General features: G+C 49.6%; 1 protein-coding gene across 3 annotated transcripts; it reads right to left on the bottom strand.

Annotated features, from left to right (window-relative positions):
- Window positions 1–72: 72 nt before the first annotated feature.
- On the bottom strand, window positions 73–27,492 carry A1CF (APOBEC1 complementation factor). 3 transcript variants are annotated; one of them, XM_069018845.1, is made up of 12 exons: window positions 27,407–27,492; window positions 21,480–21,623; window positions 18,971–19,105; window positions 18,633–18,763; window positions 17,053–17,291; window positions 13,910–14,074; window positions 10,628–10,725; window positions 9,526–9,796; window positions 7,901–8,109; window positions 5,674–5,810; window positions 4,791–4,924; window positions 73–2,373 (listed from the first exon to the last, which is right to left on the bottom strand). In XM_069018845.1, exons 2-12 carry the CDS (start codon window positions 21,576–21,578, stop codon window positions 2,222–2,224), a joined length of 1,770 nt encoding a protein of 589 aa, XP_068874946.1. In that variant the 5' UTR covers window positions 21,579–21,623; window positions 27,407–27,492; the 3' UTR covers window positions 73–2,221. The 3 variants fall into 3 exon arrangements, with proteins under 3 accessions (XP_068874946.1, XP_068874948.1, XP_068874949.1); XM_069018847.1 differs by having other exon boundaries at window positions 7,901–8,085; XM_069018848.1 differs by lacking the exon at window positions 21,480–21,623.
- Window positions 27,493–27,743: the final 251 nt, after the last annotated feature.

Genomic DNA, 27,743 nt, shown 5'->3' with positions numbered 1-27,743 from the left:
GGTGACCTGGGATCGATCCCTCTGGAGCAAAGCATGCTCCTGTTTACCACAGATGTATAAAAGGACTGAGGCTTGTGTTTAAAAAGTTTTAATGGTATTTCAAAGTCCAGTGAATGTCCTCGGATTACTCTAAAATCACAGACTTGCTTCACAGAATTTAGTCCTGGTTCTAATTTGTAACGGATGATTGAGATGCCATTTTTCCCTTCATTCCCTTTAAACACACACGATTGTCCTCCAGTAAATGGAAATTGTGATTTTTCGTTACACTTCACAGTGTTAAAACTCTATACAAACCTTGTACTACTCGTACAAAAATAAGTGCTTCATGCACACATTTTTAATACTGCTTCTTGCCCTTTGCTTTGACATCTTTCTGAACTTATATAAATAGCTGAAAAAGCAGACTAAACTTACTGAACGTGGAAAGTGAGAAACACTTCCTGCCAACGGTTTGAGAGACACTCCTGGCTACATTCCTCGTTGGCAAACACCACTTAAAGACAGAGACAGAAGAGAAAAAAAAAAACAAAGCCACGAAATCCATAACACTCTCGGTTATTTGGCCCTCTGGGACCGGGTTTGTCCTTTGCTGCAAAGCCAAACATGGTCAGCAGCAGCCACAGAGGGCTTGTAATACCTTTAGGGTCACCCTAATGAGCTACTTCATAAATAGGAGGGGTCTAACAGGACCTCAGACTGTACAGCTTATGGGGTTTGTTCCACTCCGGGGGAAATCGAGTCAGGAGAGGAAACACTGGGCTCCTGCAGCCACCACCTTGGCACAGACCCTTGTGCTTTGCACAGCTCAGGCCATGCACAGGAAAAGCTCCCCTGGCAATGGCTTTTGCTCTGCCACATCACAGCAGCTAGACCAGGTGAAAAATCTGGCGCTGGATCTGCTGGGTGTTGTCGACCCAGCTGCAAATTCTTCCTCCCAAAAGGGTTTTTTTGGTCCTAGACTGAAGAAATTCAGGTTTTTCTTAGTGTGCATCACTGCAGAGGATTTATGACAGAGGATTAATGCTGTAGTTATCCAGCACTGGATTCCTCCTGTATCTCCATCATTACCCCTGCCTCGATCCTGTGGCAAAAATAAATGGGTAATACCCCCCTGCTGCACACCAAAGGGTGGTCCCAGCATCCCCACAGGGTTCAAACACAACACCAACTCTGCTGCTCTCCAAAACAAGAGGTGCCTTTACTGCTGGTGTGAACCCTCTTCCACTACATTAATTTTTGCTGGAATCAGAGCAGGCAGCAGCCTTGATTTAATGTGCAGGGCTCTTTCCAACCTGGGAAAATGTTCTTTGGATAGAATTTTATTCAAGGTGCCTGCTATTACTGGGCCATGGCTGTGAGCTCTCATGCTCTAATTAAGTAGAGAATTGGCCTTAATGAATAGCACTTTTCTGCTCCTCAGGCATGAAAGTTTCCCTATTTTTCAGCGAATGTGCCATTCGATGGGAAATGCACAGAAATACACCGGGATTGGCTGATTTTTGGATATGGCTGGGAGGGAGCAAAATAAGAGGGAAAACTCTGCTGAATTCTTGTGCCCTGCTTTAAAAATAAAATTAGCATGGAAACCTGTTAAAAATTAGCCTCTGAGGCCGGGCAGAAATGTTTAGGATAAATGGTTTTTTGCCTCGCCTGTGCCAGGAGGAATTTCAAAGAGCCTTGAGATGCCCCGTGCTGGTGGCACGGGGGGATCAGGGGCAGGGAGAGGCCAAACCTGAGTGGCCAAGGGGCACCTCTGCTCTGCCTGGCCAGGGAAGCTTTGGGCTGGATGGATGGAGGAGAATTCCTGATCCACGGAGGGGTTTGCTGGGCCACCCCATCTTCCCCAGTCCTGGTCACAACAGCCACGGGACCAGCTGTTTTCAGCACATGTTGTTGCTTGTAAACACACACACAATAGGTGTATAAATATATAGATATATAAATATACATATACACCTGAGAACCTCTCGTTTCCTGGGCTGAGCTTTTGCTTTCCAGTGTGAAAATCTGATTTTTGCATGATTTTTTCTAATTTCTCCTCCCCCCTACCCCCCCCTTAATAATCCCGTTAACAAACCTAAAGACATACAAGACTGAAACTCCGACTAAAATTAACCTTAGGCCACAGATTAGCTTAAAATCATGAGGGTGTAAGAATTACCAGACTCAGATTGGTTTGCTTTTCCTTTCTTCCTGTGCTGGGTTTTAGGGAATTTGGTTAAAAGGCTCCGTAGCCGTCGCTCCGTGTGGCGACAGCGAAGGCAGGATAGGCTTCATAGGTGGCGTACGTGGCCAAATCTTGTCCCATTGTCACTGCCTGCTTGAGCTGAGTGGCTGTGACAGTGGCAGCTGCGTTAGCAATGGTGTATCCTGAAGGAAAAAAAGAGAAGGAAAAGCCACGGATCAGTGACTTGTCTATTCCCAGTGAAAATCCGTTCCAAGCTCGCCGTCGCCTGGAAAGTTTTGATGGGACAACTTTTGATGGGAATGACTCGGGCAGCAGTGAGTTTGTTAGTGGGAATAATGTAAATAAATTAAATGATTCACAGGAAAATGAAAGCATTTCCTCACCCCTGATTTGTTAAGCACAGTGCTAGAAACACGCCCCTCTCTGTTGAATATTTTTTTCCTCAGGTTTTGGTTATTTCTGAGCTAATGGTGCTCTGGACATGTCCCCCCCCCCGTATGGCATGAGGAGGGCAAGGAAACAACCTAAAATAAGGGAGATTTGGGCAGGATTCATGGAGAAGATCCCCTCTGATCCCTTCACAGCCAACATACAGACAGTTTAGGACAGCCATGGTAGGGAAACCCCCTCAAGGCAACAGCAGGGAGAAAATATTTAGTAGACAGGATTTTTTGGTTTTTTCCCATCAGTTTCTAATGGAAAATGTGGTTTCAACACTTCCAGATTTTCCATGGGAAGATGTAAGCGTTGCTGTTTGAGAATGAATCACTGGGAAAGCAGCATCATTTGGGGCTGGCTCCTCTGAAGGCAGGCCATAGCAGCTCGTCAACCAGACCGCAGTGTTTTGTTGTAAAAGAATCAGGAGTCAAGACAAAGCCTAAATTTGGGAAGAGCAGCTGGGCTATCCATCGGATCTGTTGGACCAGGCTCTGCTGCCAAACTGCATCTCCCAGGATCCTGTCTGACCAGGTGGGCAATGGGATCAGCTCAAGGTCAGCCAGAGCCAAGGTCCTCTGGGTGGGGGAATGGAAAGACCGGGTGACAGGGAGCACACGTTGCCTCGCCAGAGGTGTCACTTTGGGGAAAAACATGAGGAATTCCTTACAATTTGAATATTGTGGTTGTCCAGAGTATTTTCTTTGCACCAGCAAAGCCAGGTGCAACGTTTCAAGCAGGAGTTGAGAAATCTGGGACTTAAGGCACATCTGCCACCATCAGGAGAGAAATGAGCTGCGACCTGGGCACAGCCTGAGCTGAGCTTAGCAAGCCCTGACCAAGGACCAGTGCGTGCTGCAAGCAGCAACTTCAGTGCATGTCCATTTGCCAAGCTCCCGAGACAAATAAATAAGGGTGGATGAAAGAAAAGGAGAGATGCTAATTAAGCAGTAAGTGGGGGCTGGATTCAATAAAGAGCCCATTTGGTTTCCACGCTGCGGAAGCTGCACAAGCCCAGACAAATTGATTTTTCTGTGGCTTTTGCGGACTCCTGTGGCAGGAAGCCGGATAGATTTTTTTATTTTTCATTTTTTTTAGTCCATCCTTGAGACACTCCAAACAACTCAGTAGTACTGACTAATGCGTTTCTCATGTGCAGCTTGGCACGTGGTGCTGCCTCTCCATCGGAGCTACCGTCATGCTGGAGAGCACAGCAAGTGTAATTCCTGTGTTTTCCATGATTTCCCAAGCAGTTTCGGGCTGTTGCAAGAGCTAGTGAGTATGAATTCTCAAACTGGGAGAAAAACCTTCCACGGGGGTGTGAGAGCTGGGATCACATCCAAACCTTCATGGCTGCGTCATTTTTTGGCAGATGAAACTGTGTTGGTTCAGGATGAGCTGGGGGTGCTGGGGGAGGACGGAGGGCCCGTGAATTCATCAGCCATGCATCCTTGCAGGGAGGAGGATCTCCTCCACCCCAGTGGCATCAGGGCCAGGGAGGGGACTCAGCCCAGATGTGGCACTGGGGATGCCAGCTTTGCATCCTGCGTAGTTTCTGGGGCTCCCAGTTGAAGGAGGCATTCACAAACTGGGAGGAGTGGAGGGGAGGTGTGGAGCCAGGATGGGCCTCTGGATATCGGCATTCCCTGCCCTTGGACACTGCTCCAACTCCCCTGGACACAGTCCCACCTGGGGCACTGACCTGAGGGGTTGGGGTTGGAGCAGAGCCCCGCAACCCAGTGCTCCCAGCCTAAGTTGCTCTGGGGCATGGACACAAAAATCTGGGCAGTCCTGGGATAGAGATAAAATCCTTTATAGGCAATAAACGGGCACAGGGTGCCCAGAGAAGCTGTGGCTGCCCCTGGATCCCTGGAAGTGCCAGGGGCTTGGATGGGGCTTGGATGGGGCTTGGAGCTTGGAGTGGAAGCTGTCCCTGCCCATGGAAGGGGGTGGAATTACATGACTTTTAGGGTCTCTTCCAACCCAAACCAGTCTGGAATTCTCCTATAAAGATGCCAGACACACAAGTAACACGAGCCACTCTGTGGGAGCACAACCAGGCTGGCCCTCGGTGGCCAAAACCTGCTTCATTCTTCACACCCACAAGGAAGCAGCAGGCAAAACGACATGGCAGCATCCCTTTGCTGTACAGACCTGCCCATACCTGGAAAAGGTGGCGCTGCAGGTGGCACCTCTGCCCCCTCCACGGGGATGCCCAGGGTCTGCAGGGTGTACTCTGCCGCGTAGGTCTTGGCCTCATCGATGTAGGCGCTGAGCTTGGGCGGCGTGAAGGGGTGTCTGTGAGGACAGCACAAAGTGAGCTGGCTTTGCTTTCCCCAGGGCTTTCCTGCGAGATGCTGTGATCCACTCAGAGCTGGCACCATCCCGCTCAGCAAATGGAAGCATTGCTTCCCTGTGCTGGTGCATTAACAGGGCTGCTCCTCCCCGAGCAGTCTGGTTCCTCGCCGAGGTTATCGACCCCGGCTCTTGGTTTGGACACGACGTCCTTGCAGAGTTTGTTGTGCTTTTGCAATCCAAAAACAACCCCTGCTGCACTTTTTCTTTACAATACCCAGGCTGGGTTTTTTCTTTACAATACCCAGAAAACAGTGGTTTAGGTCAGAAATGTTTAGAATCATATTTGGAGCTGAAATATCAGCATGTTCCTTAATTTCCCCACAAGGGCTACCATTTGTTTTAGTTTTGTACAGAAAAAGCACCCTTTTGCCTGATTGTGTCTGGCTTTCTGTAGTGTTTGCACCAGCAGAGAGAGCACCAAGCACGGCAGTCAGCAGTTAATTATGGTTTGTGGAGATTTTTCTCCCTATACTTTTTTTTAAGAAGTATTTATATATATAATTATACAAACATATATAATATATAAATCTGCCCATTTAATCAATATTCTAAAGTATACTTAATAAATATTTCTTAAAATAAAAGGAAATGGAGACCTGTGCAATTGTGACCTTGAGGACACCTGTTAGCTAAAAGAGAATTTAAAAAAATAAAGCCTAAGCCTCAGAAACCTTCCAAAAATGACATACATGGTGGGGTTCTGGCTGGCAAGGGCAGGGATGGTGATTTTGTAGAGGAAGAGCTGTCTTTGATCCTGGCCAATGGCAGAGTGCAGCTGGTACACAGGCTGTCCCCAGTTGTTTTTCTGGCAGATTTCTTCTAAGATCTAGAAGGGAAAAAAAAAAGGGATTTCTGCTGGGGTTAATTGCTGTGCAGAAGCCTCCTCACCCAGCTCCAGCTCCTGTGCTGAGCAGCTGCCTTCCCTCAGAGGGCTTTCAGGGAGTCCTGGCAGGTTCCTCAAAGCTTAGCAAAAAATACAAAATGAGTGGTGGGCAGGATACTGAATCCACCTTGAAGTGTAAGACTCATCTAAACGCTTTATACTTCAAGATCCGTCTAATTCCTGAAATTATTCCCTGTTCAACTGGGCATCTGTGTCCTTTTGCTGGCTGGATTATTTCAGTGTGGTTTTCTTTGAATCCTCCTCAGGAACTCTGTCTCATGGACTTCTGTTTCAGAGGACTAAAGAAACTCGGGTTGCATTCATCTTCTCTGCTCTGCTCCCTCCCTGGCTTAGTGGGTTACAGAGCATGACAAGTCCAAATAGGCTTCTTTTTAAAAAGAAAAAAGGATGTGTTTCCATCCAATTAATTCCATGGGCTTCAACAGGCGATTGCAGCTTTTGAAAGGCTGAACCACGTTGCCCTCAGCCTTAGCACAGCTGATCCCCTGGTAATTGGGAATTACTGTCCAGAAACACTCCTGCTTTGGCTTTGGATGCCAGGGTTTTTAACCCACTCCCTGTGTGCTGTCCCAGCTGGGTTTGGACACCTTCCATTAAACCAGGTTGCTCTGACCTGGCCTTGGACACTTCCAGGGATCCAGGGGCAGCCACAGCTTCTCTGAAAAACCTGTGCCAGGGCCTGCCCACCCTCCCAGGGAGGAATTCCTTCCCAATATCCCATCTATCCCTGCCCTCTGGCACTGGGAAGCCATTCCCTGTGTCCTGTCACTCCAGGCCCTTGCAAAGTCTCTCTCCATAAGTCTCTCTCCATCTTTCTTGCAGCCCCTTCAGGCACTGGAAGGCCACAATGAGGTCACCCTGAAGTCTTGCTGTGGTCTACCTCATTTACAGCTTAGGCTTCAATGGATTTAAAATTAAAATGTAAAATCAAAACCTCAGTGCTGCTTTTAATTTTGCCACCACAGCTCCAGCTGCAGCTGAGCGTCTTGCAGTGTGAAATGCTTCATCATGTAGTTCAGTTCTCAATTACGATGGTTCATTTTCTCACTGTGCCAACACTCGTTCCCTGCTGTCCCAACTCCTTTATAGCTCGGTTTTAAAAAAATGAATTTCACCTGCCCTAAGGCCCTGCAGAACCATTCCAGGGATTTCACACCTCTAGTGGAAGGTGTCCCAGCCCATGGCATGAGTTGGAACTGGGTGAGCTTTAAGGTCCCTTCCAACCCAAACCATTCTGTGATTCTGTGATTCTCTGACAAAATAGAGTAAGGGGACTTCTGCAGGAGGGAAAAAAATCCCACTACCCAGTTTTCTGGGAGAAAACATGGATGTTTTCATAAACTTTGGCAAACTGGATGCTGTGGCAATTGAAATGTTAAAAGGCTCCAAAAGCCAGGGTGGAGTTGGTTTCTCGCGTTGCTCTGGACAATGTAAGGGGAAAAGAGCTACTGTCAGAGCTGGACATTCAGAAACTCAGAGAATTTATTCTGGATTTCCCCTCAGCCCTCATCCATCCATCTGCATCAACATGCACAACCAAATGCAAAGCCCCCCTGAGCCAGCAGGGTCTCTGCGCTAGGCTGGGTTATGTCAACACCTCTTTCCCCATAAAAAATTTGCAAATGTGCACTATTTTTCTATACATGTGCACTGTCCCTTGGTGAAGCCCGAGGTGATGCATTTTTTGTATCAAACCCATCGTGGGTGGGAATTCCTTTACCCGCAGTGCTTTTATGGCGCAACAGCCAGAACTGGATTAAGGCGTTTATGACAACTCTCCTCCGAGGCCAGTGATGACCCTAAAGGTCTCCTCCGACCCCAACCATTCCATGATTCCATGAGAGTGGGCAAGGCAGGTGGATATTGCAAGATGCAACCGCTACTGCTCATTTTTTCATGTCCTTTGAGACACAAGGATGGATTTATTTACCGGGCCCTGGCGCAGATTCAACGAGGGGCCCGTTTTCCCAACACAACCCTTGGGCCATGGACGCTCCTTCTGGGGCACGTACCTGAGGGGCGAGTTTGATCCCTTGGGGCTTTAGCGTGACGTGGTTCATGGGGGTGAGCTCCATGCCTGGCAGGAGGTCGTAGAGCTTTTCCTCTCCCCTCTTGTCTCCCTTGAGGTGGTATCCGCGCCCCAGGCCCGGGTACGCCAGGTAGCCGCGGCCTCCCAGGCCTCGGACGCCTGCAGCCCCTACAGGTACATTCATGTAAATTTCTAGGAATGTAAGAAGGCATTAAACTGAATCAAATCACGGGAAAAAGGACCCTGATTCTTGCTGAAATGGAAAAGTTAGCCCCGCTTGCTGGGATTGGGAAGCAGGCGGGCAGGAGGCTCCACAGCCTGGTGGTGGAGTAACACAGGTTCGACACTGACACCTGTTCTTGGATAGGTGAGGGGTTTTGGGGAGAAACTGCTTCTTTCTGCCCATTTTCCATCTTCTCTGGGCAGTTTTTATTTCAGGACAGCTTTTTACCCAGCTTTGTAGCTGGAAGGCAGAGAGGGAACAGCTGGCATCTTTTGTTACCCACCAGTGTAATTTCACCTTCTTGAATTCGTGGCTTACACAATTTCATCCCTATATGAACAAAAATCCTTTTTGGTTGTCCCCCATTACGCTTCCATTTTTTCCTCAGGGAACCCTACTTGGGAGTCTGGGGGAGAAAATGAGGCAAGAGACGGGTGGGGGGTTATCACATCCTCTCCTTTCCTAATGCAACCTTCAGAGGAGCTGGTTCACCTGTGTGGGGAAAAACCTGAGCAACAAGGGATATTCCTGCTGCCTTGTCTCCTTCCTGGTGAAGGGAGAAAAACTGGCCACCATGATCCTTGCCAGGCCTACCAGGGTGCCACACAGGGTCCCAGCCTGCTGTGGGACTGGGCCTGGGGACACAAGGCATCATCTTTGTAAGGAAGATCATATGACAAAGTTATTTCTTTGCTAGCCCCAAACTTATGCCTGCACGTACCAAATGATGTCTGCATTGACGTTTAATTTGGGGGTGCCTGAGTGTGGGGATTTGATTTGGCCCCAGGCATGTTGACCCAAGAGTTTCCAGAAATACTCTTTTATTCATAGATTGAATTAATTGAATTAATTATTATTAAAGTTAACAATCCCCCAAAACAGGCCTCCACCTCCCAGAGCACACAATGGCTTGCTTGATTTCAGCGCTGCTTCCCTACACCACAGCAGGTCAACATGCCCTCCTTGGGAAACTCCATAGCTTTGGGCCAGAAAACACCAGGACTGGTAAAATTTTCCCTGCAACCTTCAAAGCAAAGAGGAAACACAGTGGTGGTGGTGACAGCTGGTTGTGGGAGCTGGCTCTGAAGGGGGGAAAGGAAAAGTGTTTTAATTGGTCTTCCCTGCTGGGGCAAAACCAGGAGGATTCGTGGGTTATTTACACTGGACTGAGAGAAACCTGGAAGTTCTCTCCAGGACAATGGTTATTTTTTTTCAGCTGGAATATTGCCTTTAGGAAAGACAGAGCCTAAACCCCGTGTTTTCCATCCCTTTCTGGGAGGGATCCAGGGGCTGGGGCAAAGCCAATGTCACCGGCACACGCCTGGGAGCAGCCGCTGGCTCCCTGGAGGGGATGCTCGGCCGAGCGTCGGCGCGAGGGGAATTACCTCGGATGGAGGGGGGCCGGAGGATGCTCCTGGTGCCGAGCCCCTTGGCAGTGGGGAAGTGCAGGTTGGGGATGGCCGCGTAGGCCTGGGGTGCGTAGAAGACTGGGGCGCCCAGGTAGGCGGCGGCGGGGTCGTACAGGTGGCCCAGGGTGTAGGTGTAGTCCCCCTGCAGCACCGGCGCCCTGCCGCCCGTGCCGCGCGTGTACCTCACGTAGCTGTCCTTGTCCACCGGCTTGGCCAGCGTCACCTCGATCGGGGACCCGTCCAGCACCTTCGCGGCGGGGAGAGAGCACGGCACAAGCACAGGGGTAAGTGGCCAAAGCGCTCGATGGAAATCCCACCTGTGGAGCAACTGCCCCCACGCCCTAATGGGATGGGAAGATGGAGGAAACCACCCCGAAAAAGCCCCAGATCTCCCTCATAGGGGTGGAAGGCGGCACTGGCTGGGTGAAAGTTTAACCTGAGAGCGCCCAGCCCTGGCCCCAGCTGGGAGAGGCTCCTTCAGCAAAGCCTTCAAAAGGCTTCGCTTCCCCGCAAAGCAGCTCGTAAGCCGGCGAGATTCCGCGTGCTCCCAAGAACAGCAGTGGCACTAAAAATAGGAGTGGGGTTAACACCTCTTTGGGAACAGCTCTGGCTCTACAGTGAATTACATGCAGTGCGAGAAGGGCTAAATTCAGCAGCCTCCTTGCAAATCCTCATCTCAGTTTGGAGCAGATGTTTGGGCTGACCTCGTTTGTCCCAGTTTGCTATTCACACGCTGCCCTGCCAGTGTTTTTGTTGGCAGTCTGGAACAAGGATGTGAGTGTGAGCCAGGGGGGATTGCAACCCCTCCTTTCCTAGCTCTTCTTTCAGCTTTTCCTGCTTTTTTTCTGTCTGAGCAGTGAGCTAGAGCCGGGCAAACACTTAGCACAAATACAAGGAGCCAAAATGAATCATTTGTGTACAACAGAGCTGCTGAAAAACAAATTCAGGAGCATAAAAGCAACCAGCAAAGAGAAAATCGGGATAACACCTCTGGGAGGGTATGGAGCTAATAAAGCAGGTGGCTTTGTATAAAATACTGCACCCAAGCCCCAGAAACTAACATTTACAGCAGCGTTACCTTCCCATTCAAGGCTTTCATGGCCTCCACTGCGTGTTCTCTTTTATTAAAGTGCACAAAGGCGTAATCTCTAATTTTCTTTACTCTCTCCACTGCACCTGTGGAAAACATTGAAATATTAGTGGGAAATGGGGATTAGTCAGAAAACAGAGACCTGAAAGAGCAGTTCTGTTGTGAGCCCCCGGAGAGCAAAGGCTGAGCAAGAGTAGAAGAAAAAGAGGTCAGTGTCCCCTTACCTCTTTGGATGTATATTCCACAGGAAAATCAATATAGAGAGGTTGTAGCATTTCAAGGCAAACTAGAAGGTTTTGGGATCAGACACCAGTAAGTTTCCCATTAAACTGGAGAGGTTTTCTCCTGTCCAAACCTTTCTGTTGGACACCACTTTTGGTCTTGCATCTCCGTTCTGTGACAGACCATGCACCAGCTGTGGGAACATCCCCATGTGATCCCCATCTCCCTGCTTTTGTACATGCATTGGAGGCAGCTGCAGGGATGCTGATGCTTCTGCCATACCATGAGAAGGCTTTTCTCTTAAACACCAGCTCAGGAAGAATGAACAGCCAGCCCTGCCCAGGACAGAGCAGCCCAGGGCACTGGGATGGGCTGGGACTGATGGGGCAGCAGCTCTCTCCCCAAGAAACAGGCTTTCCCTAGGAAACAGCCTTTCCAGTGTCAGTGGGGCTTCCCTGGGTGCCCCAATTCACCTGGAAATGGCCCCAGTCAGACTCTGCAGCTGAGGGTTGGCCCTGCTGGGAGCAGGCTTGGGCTGGAGACTCTTTCTTCCAGCCTGAATCTTTCCTGCACCAAATTTACCCGAAGAAATTCAAATGTAAATGGCTTCTTGTTCTTCTTTTCTAAGTCCATCCTCCACGGTTTTCCCTCTCCCTTGCCAGCTGCTCTGCTGCCAGGAACTCTGCACTGAGGAGTCTGTCCCCAGAATAACCCCACCAGTCCTGTTCCCCATGGCCACAGCCTTCAGCCATTTCTTTAATTCTTCATCTTCTCTGCTCCTGTGGCTTGGGAAGCACAATATCAACCAGCCCAGCCTCCTGTAAAATCCCTAAAATATCCTTTGGAAATGCAGCTAAGGGATGCTGAACAACCCTTCTGTTGGCTTCTTACCTCCTAAAGCTGAACAGGTGCACAGGGAAATGTCATGTTGCCACAAAAAGCACGCACTTAGAAAAATGCAGAAGAAAATGAATTTCTTTGGTGTTCGGGGGGAGTCATTAGGAGCTGCAGAAGGCAAAATGAGCCTGTCCCAGCCTATAACCCGAGCAGGCTGCACGTCTTGGAACGACACAGGGATGGTAAAGCAGCACTTTGTGTCCTTCAGGGACAGAGGGTGATTTTCCAAGCCTGAAGTTCTGGGAGTTACATGCTGATGCTTTGTGGAAGCTTTAACGAACTTGCTGCGCTTTGAATATCCCCCTTCTGCCTCCTGGAGAGCGTTCCAGGACACCAATCCTGAGCCAAAAATTCTGCTCTTCCCTGCTTCTGCCTCTGCTGGGCAAAGCGATGTGGTACCCAGCCGTGGGTCAGCTCCAAGGTGAGCCCATCCATGGGATATCACAGGGGGAGCACTGTCCATCCAGCACACCGGGAGAGCACAGTCTTCCTGCGGGGAGCAGGAGGAATTTTGTTGGGATCCCCAGGGAGCAAGGGCAGGGCTTTCCAGTGAGACAGCTCTACAGAAGTCATCAGGCTGTGAATTTGGCACAGATTTAAGGGCTGATACTCGTACTAGAGCCCAGCTTGTGGAGCCCAAGCAGCATTCCTGGTCCTGTCTGTGGAACCCTCAGGGATGTGGCAATTGCTGTGGCATGGAGACCTCTGGATCATTTTTTATTGGATGACTTGTTGATGTCAAAACAGCTTCTTAATGCCCTGGATCCAAGGTAATTTCAGGCAAGTGGAGCTGAAATGTGGCTCGATGAGTGAGGCAGAGAACCAAGGCAGGGCAATAAATCATTTCAGATCCTTGCTGCTTTTTTTGTTCTCACTGGAACTTTAACTGCATTCTCTCTCCCCAAAGCTGAAAGTTTTGCTGCTCTAATGCACCCATTCCTTATTTCAGCCACCAAAATAAAAGCTGTCCATTAAAAAAAAAAAAATTAAAAAATTCCAACAGGAACACTGAAATGATAAAGGGAAAATGAAAGAAGATGCAGAACTTCTGTTGTTGTAGTGGAAAACTTCTCAGGAGCAAAGCAGATGACTGTTACCAAAGTGTCTAAAGGCCACAAATGTGTTTCTGGGGAGTGTGAGCTTGTTCAAAGCTCGGGAGCAAAACTGGGTAAATAAAAGAAGGAAACAGTTCAGAGAGTGGGATAACATAAATTTAACTCAGGGGTAAAATGGGGTTTGCAACAACTTGATGGTGGCTAAAGGTATGAGCCAGAAATGCCAGAAGGACACAAGGAAATCTCATGAAGACCTTTGCCTTGCAGCCTAGTCCAGAAAAAGGCACGTGCAGGGCAGAAATGAGACGTTAGTGGAAGAAAAATGAAGCTCTGCAGTGTATTTTAAAAAATTAATGGAAGGAAGTTAACAGGAATGAGATGAAAGGAGATTTCACATTGCCAAGCATCAGTCCCTAATGCCTAATGGACTGCATGGCTTGCAGAGCTGCAGAAATGGGTTATTTTTACTTTGTTGGTTTTGGGTGGAATTTCCTAAAGCTGGAGCAACTCAGAAGTAAAATCTCCTTTCAAAGCCAGCAGGATTTTTATTCCCAACTAATCTCCTTGCTTTTTTTGAAAAATCTCACCCTAAGCGCATGTAAGGTATGCCACAAAGGAATATTGAATTAGATGTAAAACACTAATTATTCACCAATTTACACGAGGACTGGGGGGGATGTATGAAAATGCATTCAGAATTTAGATAGATCAGATAAAAAGGATTTGTGTTAAAGCACTCCACTTTTATCACCATCCCTTGCCACAGAAGAATGCTGAAGTCACCCAGCTGCTTCACCAACTCTTTCCAAGAAAGACTGAATGAGTCCAAAGCATTTGGATGGCACAGGGCATCCCCATGCAGCAATTTGGGTCTCTTCCAGCTGCCAGCCATCCTCCTTCGTGGTGGCTGTCGCTGGGAATTAAGCAGCCCTTAAGGGGATGGCATTTTGGGTGGGAGCCTTCAGCCTGATGACAGTTTTTGTGGCATTTCACAGCAGACAAACAGCTATTTTTATCTCTTTTGGCGTTTCAGGAACGCAGAAATATTTCCGTTTGCAGCACCTATTTAGGAGGCACGGCACCCGTGGGCTCCTACCTGGTTTGATGTTGTTGAACTCCTTCTCTATGGTCTCCTCGGTGGTGGAGAGCATGAGGTTCCTCACGTAGAGGATTTTCACTGAGGACATGGTGTCCTCATCCACCTCCACCTCCGGCTCTGCCCAGTCCACAGCGATGGGGTGTCCCCACAGCTGGATCCTTCCTGCAAGGGAACGGGCAGGGTCAGTGCTGGGGGCTCTGCTTCCTCTCCTCCTGCTCACGCTCTATTGCACAGCACAACAGGCCCAATTCTACAAATGAGACAAAAAAAAGCCTTCCCAGCCCAAAGCACTGCTGCTGCATCAGCTCCCTCCCAAAAGCAGATGGTCACACTTGGAATGTCCTCCTGCAAATACCTGGGGAGCCTCCAGAACTGAAAGAAGTGAAAATATGGAATAATTCACTTAAAGCCTGCATTCCCTGGAGTGCTCCCTAAAGGGAGCTGTTTTAATGCAGTCATAAAAATTCCTCTGGCCCCCAAAGTTTCATTCCCATGATACCAGAACAGGGATCCTGAAGTGCCAGCGGGATGAAATAAAGTAGCAAAAGCAAGGATGTCTCTGTGTGTGCTTGAATTCGTTCGGCTGAAGCTGCAGCAGGAGAAAGGAGGGACACAAAAAGTCCCGGGGCATAAACCAGGGTGTGGGTGTGGAGGGTAAACCCAGGGGCTGTGTGTGCACTGGCCTGAGCTGCTGAGGGGCAGGGAAGGAAAAGAGCAAGTAAATCCCATTGCTGAATGCTGATGATGGAGTCGGGCTGGTGTCCCCACTCCTCGAGGCTCAGCTCCAGATTCAAAGGCACCTGATGGGAGACTTTCACTGAACTCCAGGGGAATTTTCACAGGTCCATATTTCCTTCTGTCTGCAGGCATGTGTATTACTGAGGCTGCCATTTTAGATGTGTCATGGACCTAAATTTTGGTTAAGTCAGATTTATGGTTCTGTGGCACTTACAGAAAATTCTACTGAATCGCTTTAGAGGTGTCAAATTAGTCAGTTCATTAAGAGCTGCTAGTGTTGAGTTGATTAGATATTGTTATGAATGATAAACCATGATTAGATATTGTTATGAATAATAAACTATTTAGACCTAAACTGTTGAGCCAGTCTGAGGCTGAGTTTGGCAAGGGGATTTATTCTGTCGGGACTCAACCCTTTAAGTCCCTTATTTTTTCCCTCCTCACCCTTTTGCCTCCCTGGTCTCCACGTGAATCATTCTAAATTGCTTTAATCTGATTTTTCTTTGTCTGCTTTATCTGTATAATGGGTATTAGAGTGACCCTTGCCATCAAACCCTTTTGTGCCCTCACAAATTTATATTAAACCTGCTTTTGGCTCGGGCCTTGCTGGTGATTCTTTAAGTGACCTAAACCACTCATTTGCAGCTGAGGAGACAAAGAAAATCCTGCAAAACATCTAAAAAGGCATCTCTGCTCAGACAACCTATTCAAGAATGGGTCGAGCTCCAAAACGAGAGGGTGAGGATAGAATTTGGAGGCTTACTGGAAGTGTAAATGATCAAACTAAATGGAAAGTGCTGTTCCCTCGGAATCCCTCGTGAATGAGCTGGGATTTGTGGAGCGAGGCTGAGCTGCTGCTCAGCTCTCAGCACTGCACAGATCTGAGCTGTCAGTGACAGAGATAAAGGCAGGGCTGCTCACGGGTCTGTGCCCCTTTCTCAATTGCTGTTTTCAGTCCAAGGGTGTACATAATGACCTGGCTGAGCTGCAGCAAGGAGCTAAGCTTGGTGCCTCTTGCTGAGACCCAGGCTATCTCCACCCTGTTGTTTAGCCAGGAGATGGGACAAAATTGAATTTTTTATAAAAACTCGCCATTTTTGAGCATTTCCTCTACAGAGCTCCATCGAAGAGCAGCGAGGTTCAGGTTTAAAGGAAGCATCTTGATAATGATATTCAATCTCTCATCAGCTGGAGACACATTTGGCTCCGCCCTGGAAATTTTTTCCGGTTCCTGCCGTGTGCTTGAGACATCAGAAGACCCTTGCTCCTGCTCACACCTTTGGAATTCCCTGAATTGTTTACTGAGATGTCCCTAACTTGGAAATCCCTCACGCATTGCACATGTCTGCTCAGGGCTCTGAGTTCCTTCCATCTATCTCACTGTCTTTGCTCAGGATTTTAAGTGCTCTGCCTGTTCCCGCCTTCCTTTTCCTCATAAAATCCATGGAATAGTCGTGCTGAAGCACAGAATGTGCTCCCACCATCAGGGAGATGCTTAAACTGAAGCAGAAAATGCAGAATAAAAGGAAAAGTTGTCAGCATGAGATATCTCCCAATAGCAAAGCAAATTCATTGCTCAAAATCATGTTTCCTTTTTTTCACCGTAAGAAAAAAGAAAAAAAAGCATTTCAGTTGTGCAGGATACTTCATGGGCTGTTGTAGAAAACAGGTGAAAGAAGGTTGGTGGTTATGAACAAGTCTCAAACCCCGAGGTTTGCTGGATGCTTTCACCAGCAAGTGAGCTGTGCTCAACAAGGCAGTGCAGGAGCATAAGAAAGCCAGAGCAAATTGGTGAAATCCCTGCAAATGCACTTCAAGTTAAGTGACTTCCTCACCTAATACCGGCTAAACCCCTCTGTCCCTCACAACGCTCTTTGGCTGTCCCCCAGTGCTGAATTTCAGAGATTTCTTCTAAAGCAATTCCTCACTCCAAGCTTTTTTTGCCAAAATATCTATTTTCAGTCCATTCTCCAGCCTGAATTGGCTCTCAGATGCCTTCCTGAGTGATTCTCCCCGAGGGGCCATAACTGAGGCTGTGTTTTGTGTTTAACCCAAGACAAGCACAGGACAAAGCAAGCTCCACAGCAGAGCTGAATGGCTACATGCAGCTAAATCCATCTGGCTGGATTTTCAATAAAAAAATTTTTAAAAAGCGCTCCTGATGATGAGCACAGATCATCAGCGTGGTGCTGCAGCAGGAGCTGCAGCGAATCCCACCCCCTGCACCCCGTGCTGTGTTGGGGAACCTCCTGGCTCTGGGTGTCTCTGGCAGAAAACTGCTCTCTGAGGGCAGAAAACTCAGCCACGTTCACTTCCTTGGATTGCTGGCTCCCCTGGAGACGTTGTCACCACAGCACGAGGTGACCCCTGAGTTGAAGCCACCCTTCCCCCCATCTGCTGACCTGGGAGCAGCTTCCTCCTGGCCATGGCTGCTGCCCGGTGGCTCTCGTACTCCACGAAAGCAAACCCCCTGTTCTTGGTTTTGTCGGCTGCGCTGGGGTAGACGATGACGTCCACGACGCCCTCCGTGACCTTCTTCATCTCTGCCAGGATTTCCTCCCTCTTCTTGGTTTTGGGGATGCCCCCCACGAACAGGCGGCAGTTGTCCACGCTGGCACACACCCCCAGCAGCCTCCCGTTCCTGGAACAACAGAGCTGCTTCGTCAGGAGCCAAGAGAGGGGAAGGTTAAGGCAAAGCCCCTCTTCTGGCCCAAAACACAAGGCCAAACACAAGGCTTCGGTGCCAGCCGATCTTTGGGATATTCCAGTGCCCTTGCTCAGTGCAAAAGCTGCCACTCTGCTAAATCTGGCATCAAAGTCAGGCAGTGCAGCTGAAATGAAGGGTTTGAGGGAGAAACCAAAGCCAAATTTTGCTTTTCCTTCCAGTGATTCTCCCTTTTGCTGCCACCAGGCAACTGCACCCACCACCCCAGGTCCCTGTGTTGTCACCAGTGTAAGCCAGGGCTTCTTGTGTTCACCAGCAGCTTGTGGCTTCCCGCTCACCTCCTGACTGAGGTTCTGGGGAAAGAAAACCCCTTGTCATGGAGAGGCACCATTTGGGGACTTGCTGATGCCAGCTGTTGTGAAGACCCCAAAGCAAAAACTTCCTTTATTCACCACTATGGGGTCAAACTATCTCTTACAGGTCTGGAGAAGTTCAAAACCTCTTTAGAGGAGTCTTTGGAACCAGGGAAGGAAGTGGAGGAGCTGGAGGTGGATGAAGCCTGATCCCTAAGATCTTCCAACCTCTGCTGCAAATGACATCTCCAAGCCCTCTGTGTGTCCTGTGAGCTGCTCAAAGCAGTTCACCACCCATCTATTTTTCTTAAAAGCAAAAATGAAAGCGGTGCAATTACCAGATTGCTTAAAAACCTTTTGGGATAAACCAAAGGCATCAACTCATCCCACTTTGAACTGGCAAAAAACATTTCGTGTGGTTGAAATCCAACCAACACATACTGATGGGCCCATCTGTTGTTGATTGCTGGGTGTTTTGTTCCCAATTTTTAGTCAATAACATGAGGGCTTTTTCTGTTCCTTTCTATTAGGAAATGGCTCTGTTTTGCCAGTTGGTTTCCATCCTATTTCACCATCTTTTGCAATTGCTCCATCTCCCAGAACATATCTACAGAATCTGTCACGAGGGAGACTGTGAATAGAATAAATCAACAACAAACAACCTGAGGGGAACATAATAAACAGCACTGGTTAGGGGAAAGTTAATTTGATCCAAAGCAGAATATTTTTTCCCGATGTTCTGATAGATTTTTTTTTTGCTGTTTTCTTGTGAGGAAGAAATTTCCTGTGAAAGATGTTGACTTTATTGAGCAGTGCCTGCACAGGGAGACTGGAGGAGACTTCCCCTCAAAACTCAAGGATCTCAATAACCTTGCTCTGGGCTGCCAGGAAAAATACCTTTACATGCCAACACAGAGAGATACATGTGATTTAAAGCTGCTGTGAGGGTGTTTGCCATGCTTACCTGATTTCATAATTATTGAGTGTCCTTATTGCATTCTTGGCCTCCTGTTTATTGGAGAAGGTCACAAAGGCGTAGCCCCTGTTGTTGCCATTGAAGTCCATCATCATCCTCATCTCATAGATTTTGCCAATCTGCCAAGTGAGAGCGATTTGTCAGCAAGGGGGCAGTGGTTAGAGAGGGATCCTAAAGCACACCCAGTTCCAGTTGCATGGGCAGGGACACCTTCCACTGACCAGATTGCTCCAAGCCCTGCCCAGCCTGGCCCTGGAATCAGCTCAGGTCAGCCCTGAAATGCAGCTCTGACCATCACTAACTCAGCAGCTGCCACCACGTCCCACCTTTTCACAGAGAGGGATAAGCTCATCCTCAAAGAGGTCTCGGGGCAGCTTCCCGATGAAGATCTCACAGCCCCTCTCCGGTGGAGGGCCATCCCAGCCTGGTGGTGGTCCCCCGTATTTCCTCTGCCCATTTTCCTGCCACGGAGGAAAAGAAAAGAAAAGAAAGGTTCAGCTGTCGGTTTTTAAACGTGGATCAAACCAACCCCTTCTCTGGGAATGACCCTTGAGGCAGACACCCTCCTTCCCATCAGCTCCTCAGGGATTCACTGGGATAACGCAGTGTCCCGCTGCCAAGGCTGGCATACTTCCAAAGTCCAAGTGCAGACAGGTAACTCCCTGGAAAATGGAAATCCTCCTGGCTCTGGGAGGGGAATCTCTGTGGGCTGTGTGTCAGCTGTGGGCTGGGTAATGGAATGTTTGCCAAATTGATCGTTTGTCTTGATTTTCATCCAGTCCAAGGATGACACGGGCCCACACAGGAGTTCCTTCTGGCACAGAGCAAATCTTGGCCCCAAATAATAGCCAAAGATGTGAAGACCAGTCAGTATTTCCTCTTTGGGATGTCTTTGCTAGATGAGTGTCTCTCTGTTCTCCTCTCCTATTTTTAATCATATTTCCTGTATTTCTTGGTTTCCTTCCTTCCTTCCTTCCTTCCTTCCTTCCTTCCTTCCTTCCTTCCTTCCTGCCTTCCTGCCTTCCTGCCTTCCTGCCTTCCTTCCTGCCTTCCTGCCTTCCTTCCTGCCTTCCTTCCTTCCTGCCTTCCTGCCTTCCTGCCTGCCTTCCTGCCTTCCTGCCTTCCTTCCTGCCTTCCTTCCTGCCTTCCTGCCTTCCCTCCCTCATCTCTCCTTCCCTCTCCCTACAGTGATTCCCTGCTCCCAGAAGAGCTGTGGCTCCATTAATTTTTCCATTTTTGGCTCCCTGACCATTTCTTTAGTCACTTCCCACTCCAGGATTATTCTAGGCAAGCGAATGCCTTGTACAGCTGATTTAAGAGGAACGTAAACAAACAGGGATCCTTATGGGAAAATAGGAATATACCAAAAACCCTTTTAGTTTTCTTGAGCCTAGAACACACCCTGAATTATCCATGCTAATTCCTGGTTTTCCAATGTTTTCAGCAGTGATGGAGTCCTGGGGACACTTGAATTTATGTCTGAGCTGGTGCGTGAGGGGGCACAGCACGAAATAAAGCCTTCCCTCAAGTTGCAGTGGCTGGAAGGCAACACCCCAACAAACCCTTCTTGACAAGGTGCCTGGAGGGCAAGTGGACATCAGCCACTTCCCAAAGATGAACGAGCCAGGTGTGCACTGAGGAAGAAGATGTTTGGTGGCACCCATAGACAGGTTGGAAGAAAGATCCCTAAGGCACAGGGAAATTAGGAGGGGGGGAAGAGAAAAGGATAAAATAGCAAGGTTGGAATGGAGAAGGAAAGAAGAAGAGAGAGGAGTTAAAGAAGAAGAGAAAGAGAAGAGAAAGCTGTTGAAGCCTGTGGGGGATTGGGGGCTGAAATCTGTGGTTCAGGAGTGAGCTATAGCCAGATGTGACAGTAGGAAAAACGGAACACCAGGATAATTCCAAGGCCAGCTTGGACAGGGCTTGGATTAACCTGGGCCAGTGGAAGGTGTCCTTGCCCATGGCATGGGGCTGGAATGAGCAGGGCTTTAAGGAGCCTCCCAACCCCTATGACTCTAAGAAAGCCCCAGTAAATCCAAGACACAGAGAAGTCCCTTATCCTACGGGTCAGGTACAGCAGAAAGGCTCCTCAAGGGCACCAAACGCAGCTGCTGGCCTGCTCCTGGAATGTGCTTTTTCCCAGGAATCTCAGGTTTTGCTTGGGGCTGTTGTGCCCTCTAGTGCCATGCAAAGCAAGGCAAAGTTCATGGCCTGCACCTGCCTAAAATCCCGAGTTTCCAGTTCCTTTTTCCAGGACACAAGGCCAGTCATGGCAGTGCCCTGTGCTCTCCAAGGCTGAGCTCGTTTTGATCGTGTTAGTCAAGAAAGGCTTTCTCAGGTGGGAGTTGAAGGTCACACCCAGGCTCCACCTGCCCTAACCACGGGCAGTTTGGATCCTGGGGACCTTGGAGCCCAAACTGGGAGCAAACCTTGGGGCAGGTGAGGCACCTGCCTCCCACGTACCTGTGCAGGGCTCTGCACACGAGGTGGCGTGCCTGGACTTCCCACCTCATCCCTCCTCTGAAACTTTGCTCAGTGAGTTCTCTTTGGCTTTGAGACACCAGTCCCGACCTTTCCCAACATTTAGCAGTGCTCAGGGTTGCTCTTCCCCCACCTTTATCATAATTTCCCATCAAGCAACAAATTCCTGGAGGAATAAGATCCTGCTCCGTGAAAGACAACGCAGTGATGGTCAGCACGGGCGTGAGAGACAAACAGAGGGAAAAGGAACGAGCAAGGAGTGATTCAGGAGCATGGATTCACTGCTCACGCCCCCGGTGGAGCTTCAGGATGAAGCTGGGCACTGCACAAAAGGATGGGACCGTGAATTCCTACCTGGATCAAATTATATCCCGTTCGCTGAATTAACGCACGGAGGGCGGCTTCTTTCTGTGTGCCGGTCAATCCATCCCCGGATTTGTGATTTGATTCCATTGGGAGTGATTATCAGCAAAAAATCAGGTTAATTAGGGGTGCTCACTGCAATCAAATTTAAGATAAATTAAATCAATTAATACGGCTGGGAGGAGAAAGTCCACCCTCCCGAGAAAGTTTACAGGGTCGCTCTTCCTAAATCAGTTATTTTGGAGATAAACCCAAAACAGAACAGCAGAGACCATGGAAAAAGCAGAAATACTCCCCTTGCTGAATGGAAATAAGCAGCATTTAAATCCACAGTCTGATGCTGGGGAGGTGCAGAGGGAATTTGTAGCCTTTTGGTGGTGTCTCAGGAGGAAAAAATACATAATTATTATTATGCCTAATCCTGCACTGAGTACACAACAACGAGTCCTTCAGGCCTCGTGTGATGCTGGCACTGGAACCTTGTACCAGCCATGTCCAGCACTCTGTGAGAAGCAGGACCTAGCTCCAAATTTGGCCAATTTTTACTTTCAGAAATAAAGAACATGGGAGAACTTCAGATCTTAGCTCAGCTCAGGGCTGGAACAACCTTGGGTTCACACATTTTGAATCAGAGCTGCAGTTTCAGGTCATGGCTGATTCAAGATTGTTTGCTTTGGTTTGGGTTTGGGCTGAAAACATCATAAAACTGAAATCTGAATCTGACTTGGGCTACACACAGGGGAAAGGGACATTTATAAGATGGATTCACTACTGGTGATTCCCTGTTTTTCCTGAATGCTGAGCTCCGAGCTTGTCCAAAATCCATCTGTGTGCTCCAGGCAGACAAACAGGGTCTGTAAGGTGCAAGGCTGAGCTTGAAGCCTCAGGCTGATGCTGAACAGCAGCCAGAGCAAACCCAGTCCCCTCCTCAGCGCCTTGCAGCCAGCGCTGGAGGCCAGTGGGACCAAGGACTTCACGCAGGAAAACGCTAAATCGTGTCATCCAACATGGTTGTTATTGCCTAAAATCGCATTTTAATGTGGAAAGGTGGAGGTAAGGAAAGGTGGGAACTCCCAGCCTTGCCTGGAGAGCAAACAGGGCCAAAAGGGGCTGGGAGGGGTGGCCTGGGGGAGAGGGGGATGGGGCACCCTGGGAGCACAGAGGGATAGGGTGCTGGGGGGGATGCTGGGCAGAAGGGAAATCCAGAGCAGTGGGAAGGTGGAAGGAAGGCGGATTGCTGTGCCTGCACCCTGAGCTGCTGCCGGATTTTGAGGAGGAGGCCCTGAACAATCCCCTGCACATAAGGCGAGCACTGCATGTAAGGAAATGCAGGCAGGGAAGTGCAGTCTGTCTGGTTACAGCTGATTTTCTGAGCGAGTCACGATTCTGTGCAAGTAACAGGAAAAGCCTTTTCCAGTACCCAGCTTTGAACACCAACCCCTTTCAGCAGCACATGCTGCTTTTGAGGTTCACTAAGGGAGGAGCCAAGGCTTGGGGCAGCCCACTGTACCTTTGAACATTACCTGCCCTGAGCTCCTCTGCCTTTGTGCCCTGGAAGACTTCAACAGCTGCTTTCAATTTAAAATGGATTATTCCCAGCACCAAAAACGGGCCGGAGCCCGGGTGTTTGGGGGATCTCAGCCTCATGTCACTCGGGCTCTGCCACACCGAGATCCAGAGACTGTGACTCAAATACTTGGAAAAAGAGGCACCTCTGCAATGCCAGGGTTTGGGGCTGTTTAATGCAGGGGTTGGTGAGGCTCTTCTGATTTTTTTTTCCCATGCTCTCCCCTTCTCCAGTGTTGTAATTAGTACCAACGTGCAGGGGCTGGGACATGGATTATCCAATGCCACAGCTCCCTGCCGTCTCTAATTCCCAAACGAATGTTTTCTGCAGCAGCTGGAGCCCAGTTATTGGTTTGTTTCGCCCTTCTGAGGGCAGCAACAAAAGCCTGTCGATGTTTGTGGTGTCTGTGTCTGCGCCTGCTGCCTCCTCCGGAGCTGGCGTTCAGCAGGCACGGGGCAGGATTAGCACACTGTTAATAGTGCAGAAACCACTTGGAGCCTTTCCCAGGCTGCTTCAGAAGGAGAAAGTGAGCGTTCCAAACAACCCTGGTTAAAATCCAGACTGGTTTTGCACCCTCCCCTGCCTGGGCAGAGACACCCTATATCTACCCTATAGGGGAAAGCTCTGTCGCACTGCACGTGTGGCCCCTTATATCCTGCTTTTGGAGCATCCTGGTTCCATCGGGAATTGCAGCTCTCGGTGGGTGGGCGGAGGGGTCTCTCTGAGCCCTTAGAGCTGGACTTGAGCACTGCCAGGCTGGATGCCTGCTCGGCTGCTGCTCTGGATGCACGTGCTCGTGGATCCTTTAAGGCCACGCATCCTCTTCTGCAGGGAGGAGGGATTTCCAGGAAGGTCTCCCTCCCTCCCGGGGATGCTTTCACCCCGAGCAGCGAGCACCAGCCTCGGGGCTGGCGGATGGATGGGAACAGAGCATCTCCGTGGCTGGTGCTTTTCCAGCAGGAGCAATATCCCTCTCTGCCTTCTGCTTTATTAGATAAGACAGCCGAGCTCCTCTGGGCTCTTCTCGTAAGGCATCCTGCAAAGATTGCAGGCTCCAGAACAGCATGTCTAGACACTGCTGCACTCCAGGATATGCTGAAGGAATTAGGGAGCATTCAAGGTTGCGATGAAGTCCTAAACACAGCCTGCTGCAAAACCCGGACTCTGATGGGTGGGGGTGGGGGGGGGGGTGTTAACGAGGATCTGGCTTTAATCCGTGCCCGGTGCTTCCACACATCCCTGCCTTTGGAGAAGGCCCGGCCTGACCCAAGGAGACAGCCCCTCGCATGGAAGAGCTGCAGGATGCCCATCCTCAGGGATGCCCCGACTCACCTGGAGCTGTGGATTCCTGCTGGAAGTGGGGTCCAGCTGGAGACCCCCACCCCAGGGTAGCTCCAGCCCCTGCAAGCCCCCACTCTGATTCCAGAGGACACACGCGTGGACAGCCCCAGGCACCGCCCAGGTTTGGTCGCCCCACTCTGAGCAGTTAATTCACACCTAGTAATTACCAGCCCAGCGTCATTCACAGCTCATTTATGAGCTAAAGCGCTTTCCCCTATCAGTGGGGTTTCTCCGGGCTGGAGACAGCAAACACCTCTTTTTTAAGAGGCATGAATCCCAACACAACAAATCCCAAGCCCAGGAAAACAGGATTTCCACCCTGCAATTTTCCAAGCTCTTCTCTCCCTCCTTCTCTCCTGCCTCCCTCGGCCCAAGGACATCTAAACACTTTTTCGGACAGGGCACTTTTCCCACCTCTGCCACCCAAGGGTCCAGATCATGGAATCACAGAATCATTTAAGTTGGAAAAGCCCTCTCAGGTCATCGAGTCCAATGATTTAACCCAGCACTGCCAGGCCCACCACCAAACCACGTCCTCGGGTGCCACATCCTGGTGTCCATCAGTGCACCCAGACTATTTCCAGGATACAAATCACGGGGGGATGTTTTATTTCTGAAACCGGTGGCATTCCAGCCCTTTCCCCTTCATTCCAGGCACCAGCCCCGGTCCTTGCAGCAGTGCCAGTGTGCTGGGAGATTTTTTTTACCTTAAGGGAGGAGAATTCCTGTCACCCAGAGGAAACACGATTACTTTCTCTCCTTCTTTGTTCCCCGAGCCAGGAGTCAATTAGCAAATCCACCCTCACAGGGGGGAAACCCCCCTTCCGTGGCTGCTGATGGAAAATATGAATGACTGCAGGAAATTCAGGCAGTGCCTTCAGCAGTGCTTTAAAAAAAAAGGATCAACCCAGCCACACTTCATAGAAATAATGGTTCTGGAATTCAACCAATTTTGGGGATTTGCCCTTAAAATGGATTATCACTAACAACGGCCACCATGTGGGGAAAAAAAAAAAGAAGGGGGTGAAGTTGCATTTTGTTCAGAAGTTTAAATTGAAATTAACACCTTTGGACTTCTATCTAAAGACTAAAAACTATCCGTATTTCCTATTTCATCCCCATTTGTGATGAAATTTTGACAATACCACCAAGGTATCATGGTCACAGCATCAAGAAAAGGAAGGTTCTGCTTGTACCTGAAATCAGAATATCCCTGGGTCTGCTTTTCCTCTCTCCACTCTCATTTATGTTAGGTTTCTGCTAAAATTCGGAAGTGCCAAGGCAAGAAAAGGTCCTTTTATGCCTTGCAACCCTACGTCAACAAGAAACAAACCTATTATGCCACCACTTCACCTCTCCATGACCACTTCTCCATGGCTTCCTCACACCTACTACAGCACATCCACTGACTTTGCTCCATCCATCCGGGAGCGAGAGGAATCCAGAAGCTTTTACCCCCAAAAATGTGGAAAATTTTGCTTCACTTTGGGGTTGTTTGGAAGAGTCTCGTTCCTCAGCCAAGGGTTGTCTCCCATGGCAGGATTTTTGCTGAGGGGAGCACAGGTAGTGTTTGAGGACAGAGCCTGCCCCTCTGCAGCCTTTTTGGGGAAAGCTGGTTCCTGGTTCCAGGAAGGACATAATGAACCCCCGTTTATCCCACGGGATCAGTGCACACCTGACTGTGCTGAGCCACTTAGACACATCTAACTGAGGCTGTTTTGAGTGCCCCCTCAGATCAACTGCTTCTCCTGAAGAATAACCACCTCTGGCAAGACTGGATAATGATATTCACTCTTTCCCCTAATAACCCAAATCGGTCACTAGAGAAACCATTTTCCTCTAGCTTACCAACGTTTTGAGGATTTTTTTCCTCCCTCCAGGCTCCAAGCAATATATAATCTTTTCTACACATCCATAAACACCAAGCATTCTTCATTCTCTTCCCCAAAACTGGAAGCCTTGTGAGCTGCCCCAGCTCCTTGCTGGGGTGACACGCTGAGGGACGGAGTCCGATTGAGCAACTCAGCACGAGGCTTTTGTCCCTGGGCTTCCCAGGGTGGGGGGTTGTTCTCCAGCTCAGGTGGCTGCACACGAAGTGGGAACTCACAGGTATTAGCAGGAAAGCAGGAGGAATTCGGAGCAGTGTGAAAGCACTGCAGCACATGAGCCTGGAGCAAGCATTTTTTGCTCAGCCCCTTTTGCTTGGGAATCAGCTTCTCCCTTTGGAATCCCTTTTCTCTTGGGCACAGCTTTTGCAGCTCTGTCACCAAATGCACACAAATGGCCCCAGAAAGCCCCTCTGTGATGCTGAGCCCAGCCTCCTTCCCTCCTTAATTTGCATCCCCATGTGCAGGACACTTTGAAACCATCCTTCCTCCCCTGCCTGCTGCCACCCAAAACTCCTATTGCACCGAGAGAAAGAGCCTGGGAGGAGCATCCTGTGCTGGGCACAAACTGTCCCTGCTAGTTGGAAGGGATTAGGGAAAACAGAGGGGTTTTTAGGAGCAGCGATTGCCTTCGCTAGGCAGACCGGTCTCTGGCAAAGAGAAGGAGGGATCCCGAGACGGCTGGAAAGATCTCTAATGATTAAGCCCCAGAAAGTTGTGCTTTAACAAATCCAGGTTGAATTATGGCAGGGAAAATCCCTCCTCCCCCTCTGCTTTGTCTGGCTTGGCTTTCCAGGAGAGGAGGAAAAGCAGAAAACCCCCTCTTTCCATGGCTTTGCCAGGCAGAAACCGCCCTGAGGCCCCAGAGGAGCCCTTCTGTGCCCACCCTGCTCATCCCAAGCTCAGAGCCAGGGCTGTGGGGCTGTGAGGGGCCTGCCAGGGTGTCCCGGCCCCTCAGTCCTGCCCTGCTGGTGTGGGGCAGCTCCGGGGTGAGAGTCTGATGCTGGGGCACTGTTGGGGTGGGAGCTCCCGATGGAGCTGCCCCTCCCCAACCCCACCAGCAGCCCCGTTTCACACCGCCAGTCCCACTCCCCCAAACCCCAGAGCCATGAGCAGCCGCCTACCTGAGCAATTTTGGAGATCACCCCCCGGGAAAGAGGTCTCCTTGATTGTGGGGAGTTTGCGACGTGTCACTGCGGTTATTCCCTAATCATCATATCAAACTCCAAAGGTTCAGCAGCCCCGGCTGCTTTACAGTCCCGTGGGTTAAACGTTAACCCGCCCTATCTGCTGGCTCCCCGCAGGCCTTTGACCAGATAGCTGCCTCAGACAGCACCCACCGGGCCCAGCTTTCCCGAAATAAACGCAGGGCACCACAGGCAGATCCCAGTTGGAGGGCTGGGACCATTCCGACACCGGTTTGCTCCGTGCCGGGGCCTTCCGCACCTGATCCATCCCTGG

This window comes from Aphelocoma coerulescens, chromosome 6, assembly GCF_041296385.1.
Source record: "Aphelocoma coerulescens isolate FSJ_1873_10779 chromosome 6, UR_Acoe_1.0, whole genome shotgun sequence".
Classification (NCBI taxonomy): domain Eukaryota; kingdom Metazoa; phylum Chordata; class Aves; order Passeriformes; family Corvidae; genus Aphelocoma; species Aphelocoma coerulescens.
This window is presented reverse-complemented; position numbering and strand designations above follow the sequence as displayed.

What these genes read in the sequence shown, in the direction of transcription:
- A1CF (XM_069018845.1), bottom strand. Translation starts at nt 21,578, where the DNA reads ATGGAATCAAATCACAAATCCGGGGATGGATTGACCGGCACACAGAAA. An exon ending in CGGGATATAATTTGATCCAG is followed by an intron (nt 19,106 to 21,479) that starts GTAGGAATTCAC and finishes CCTCCGTGGCAG; the next exon opens with GAAAATGGGCAGAGGAAATA. An exon ending in TTATCCCTCTCTGTGAAAAG is followed by an intron (nt 18,764 to 18,970) that starts GTGGGACGTGGT and finishes CTCACTTGGCAG; the next exon opens with ATTGGCAAAATCTATGAGAT.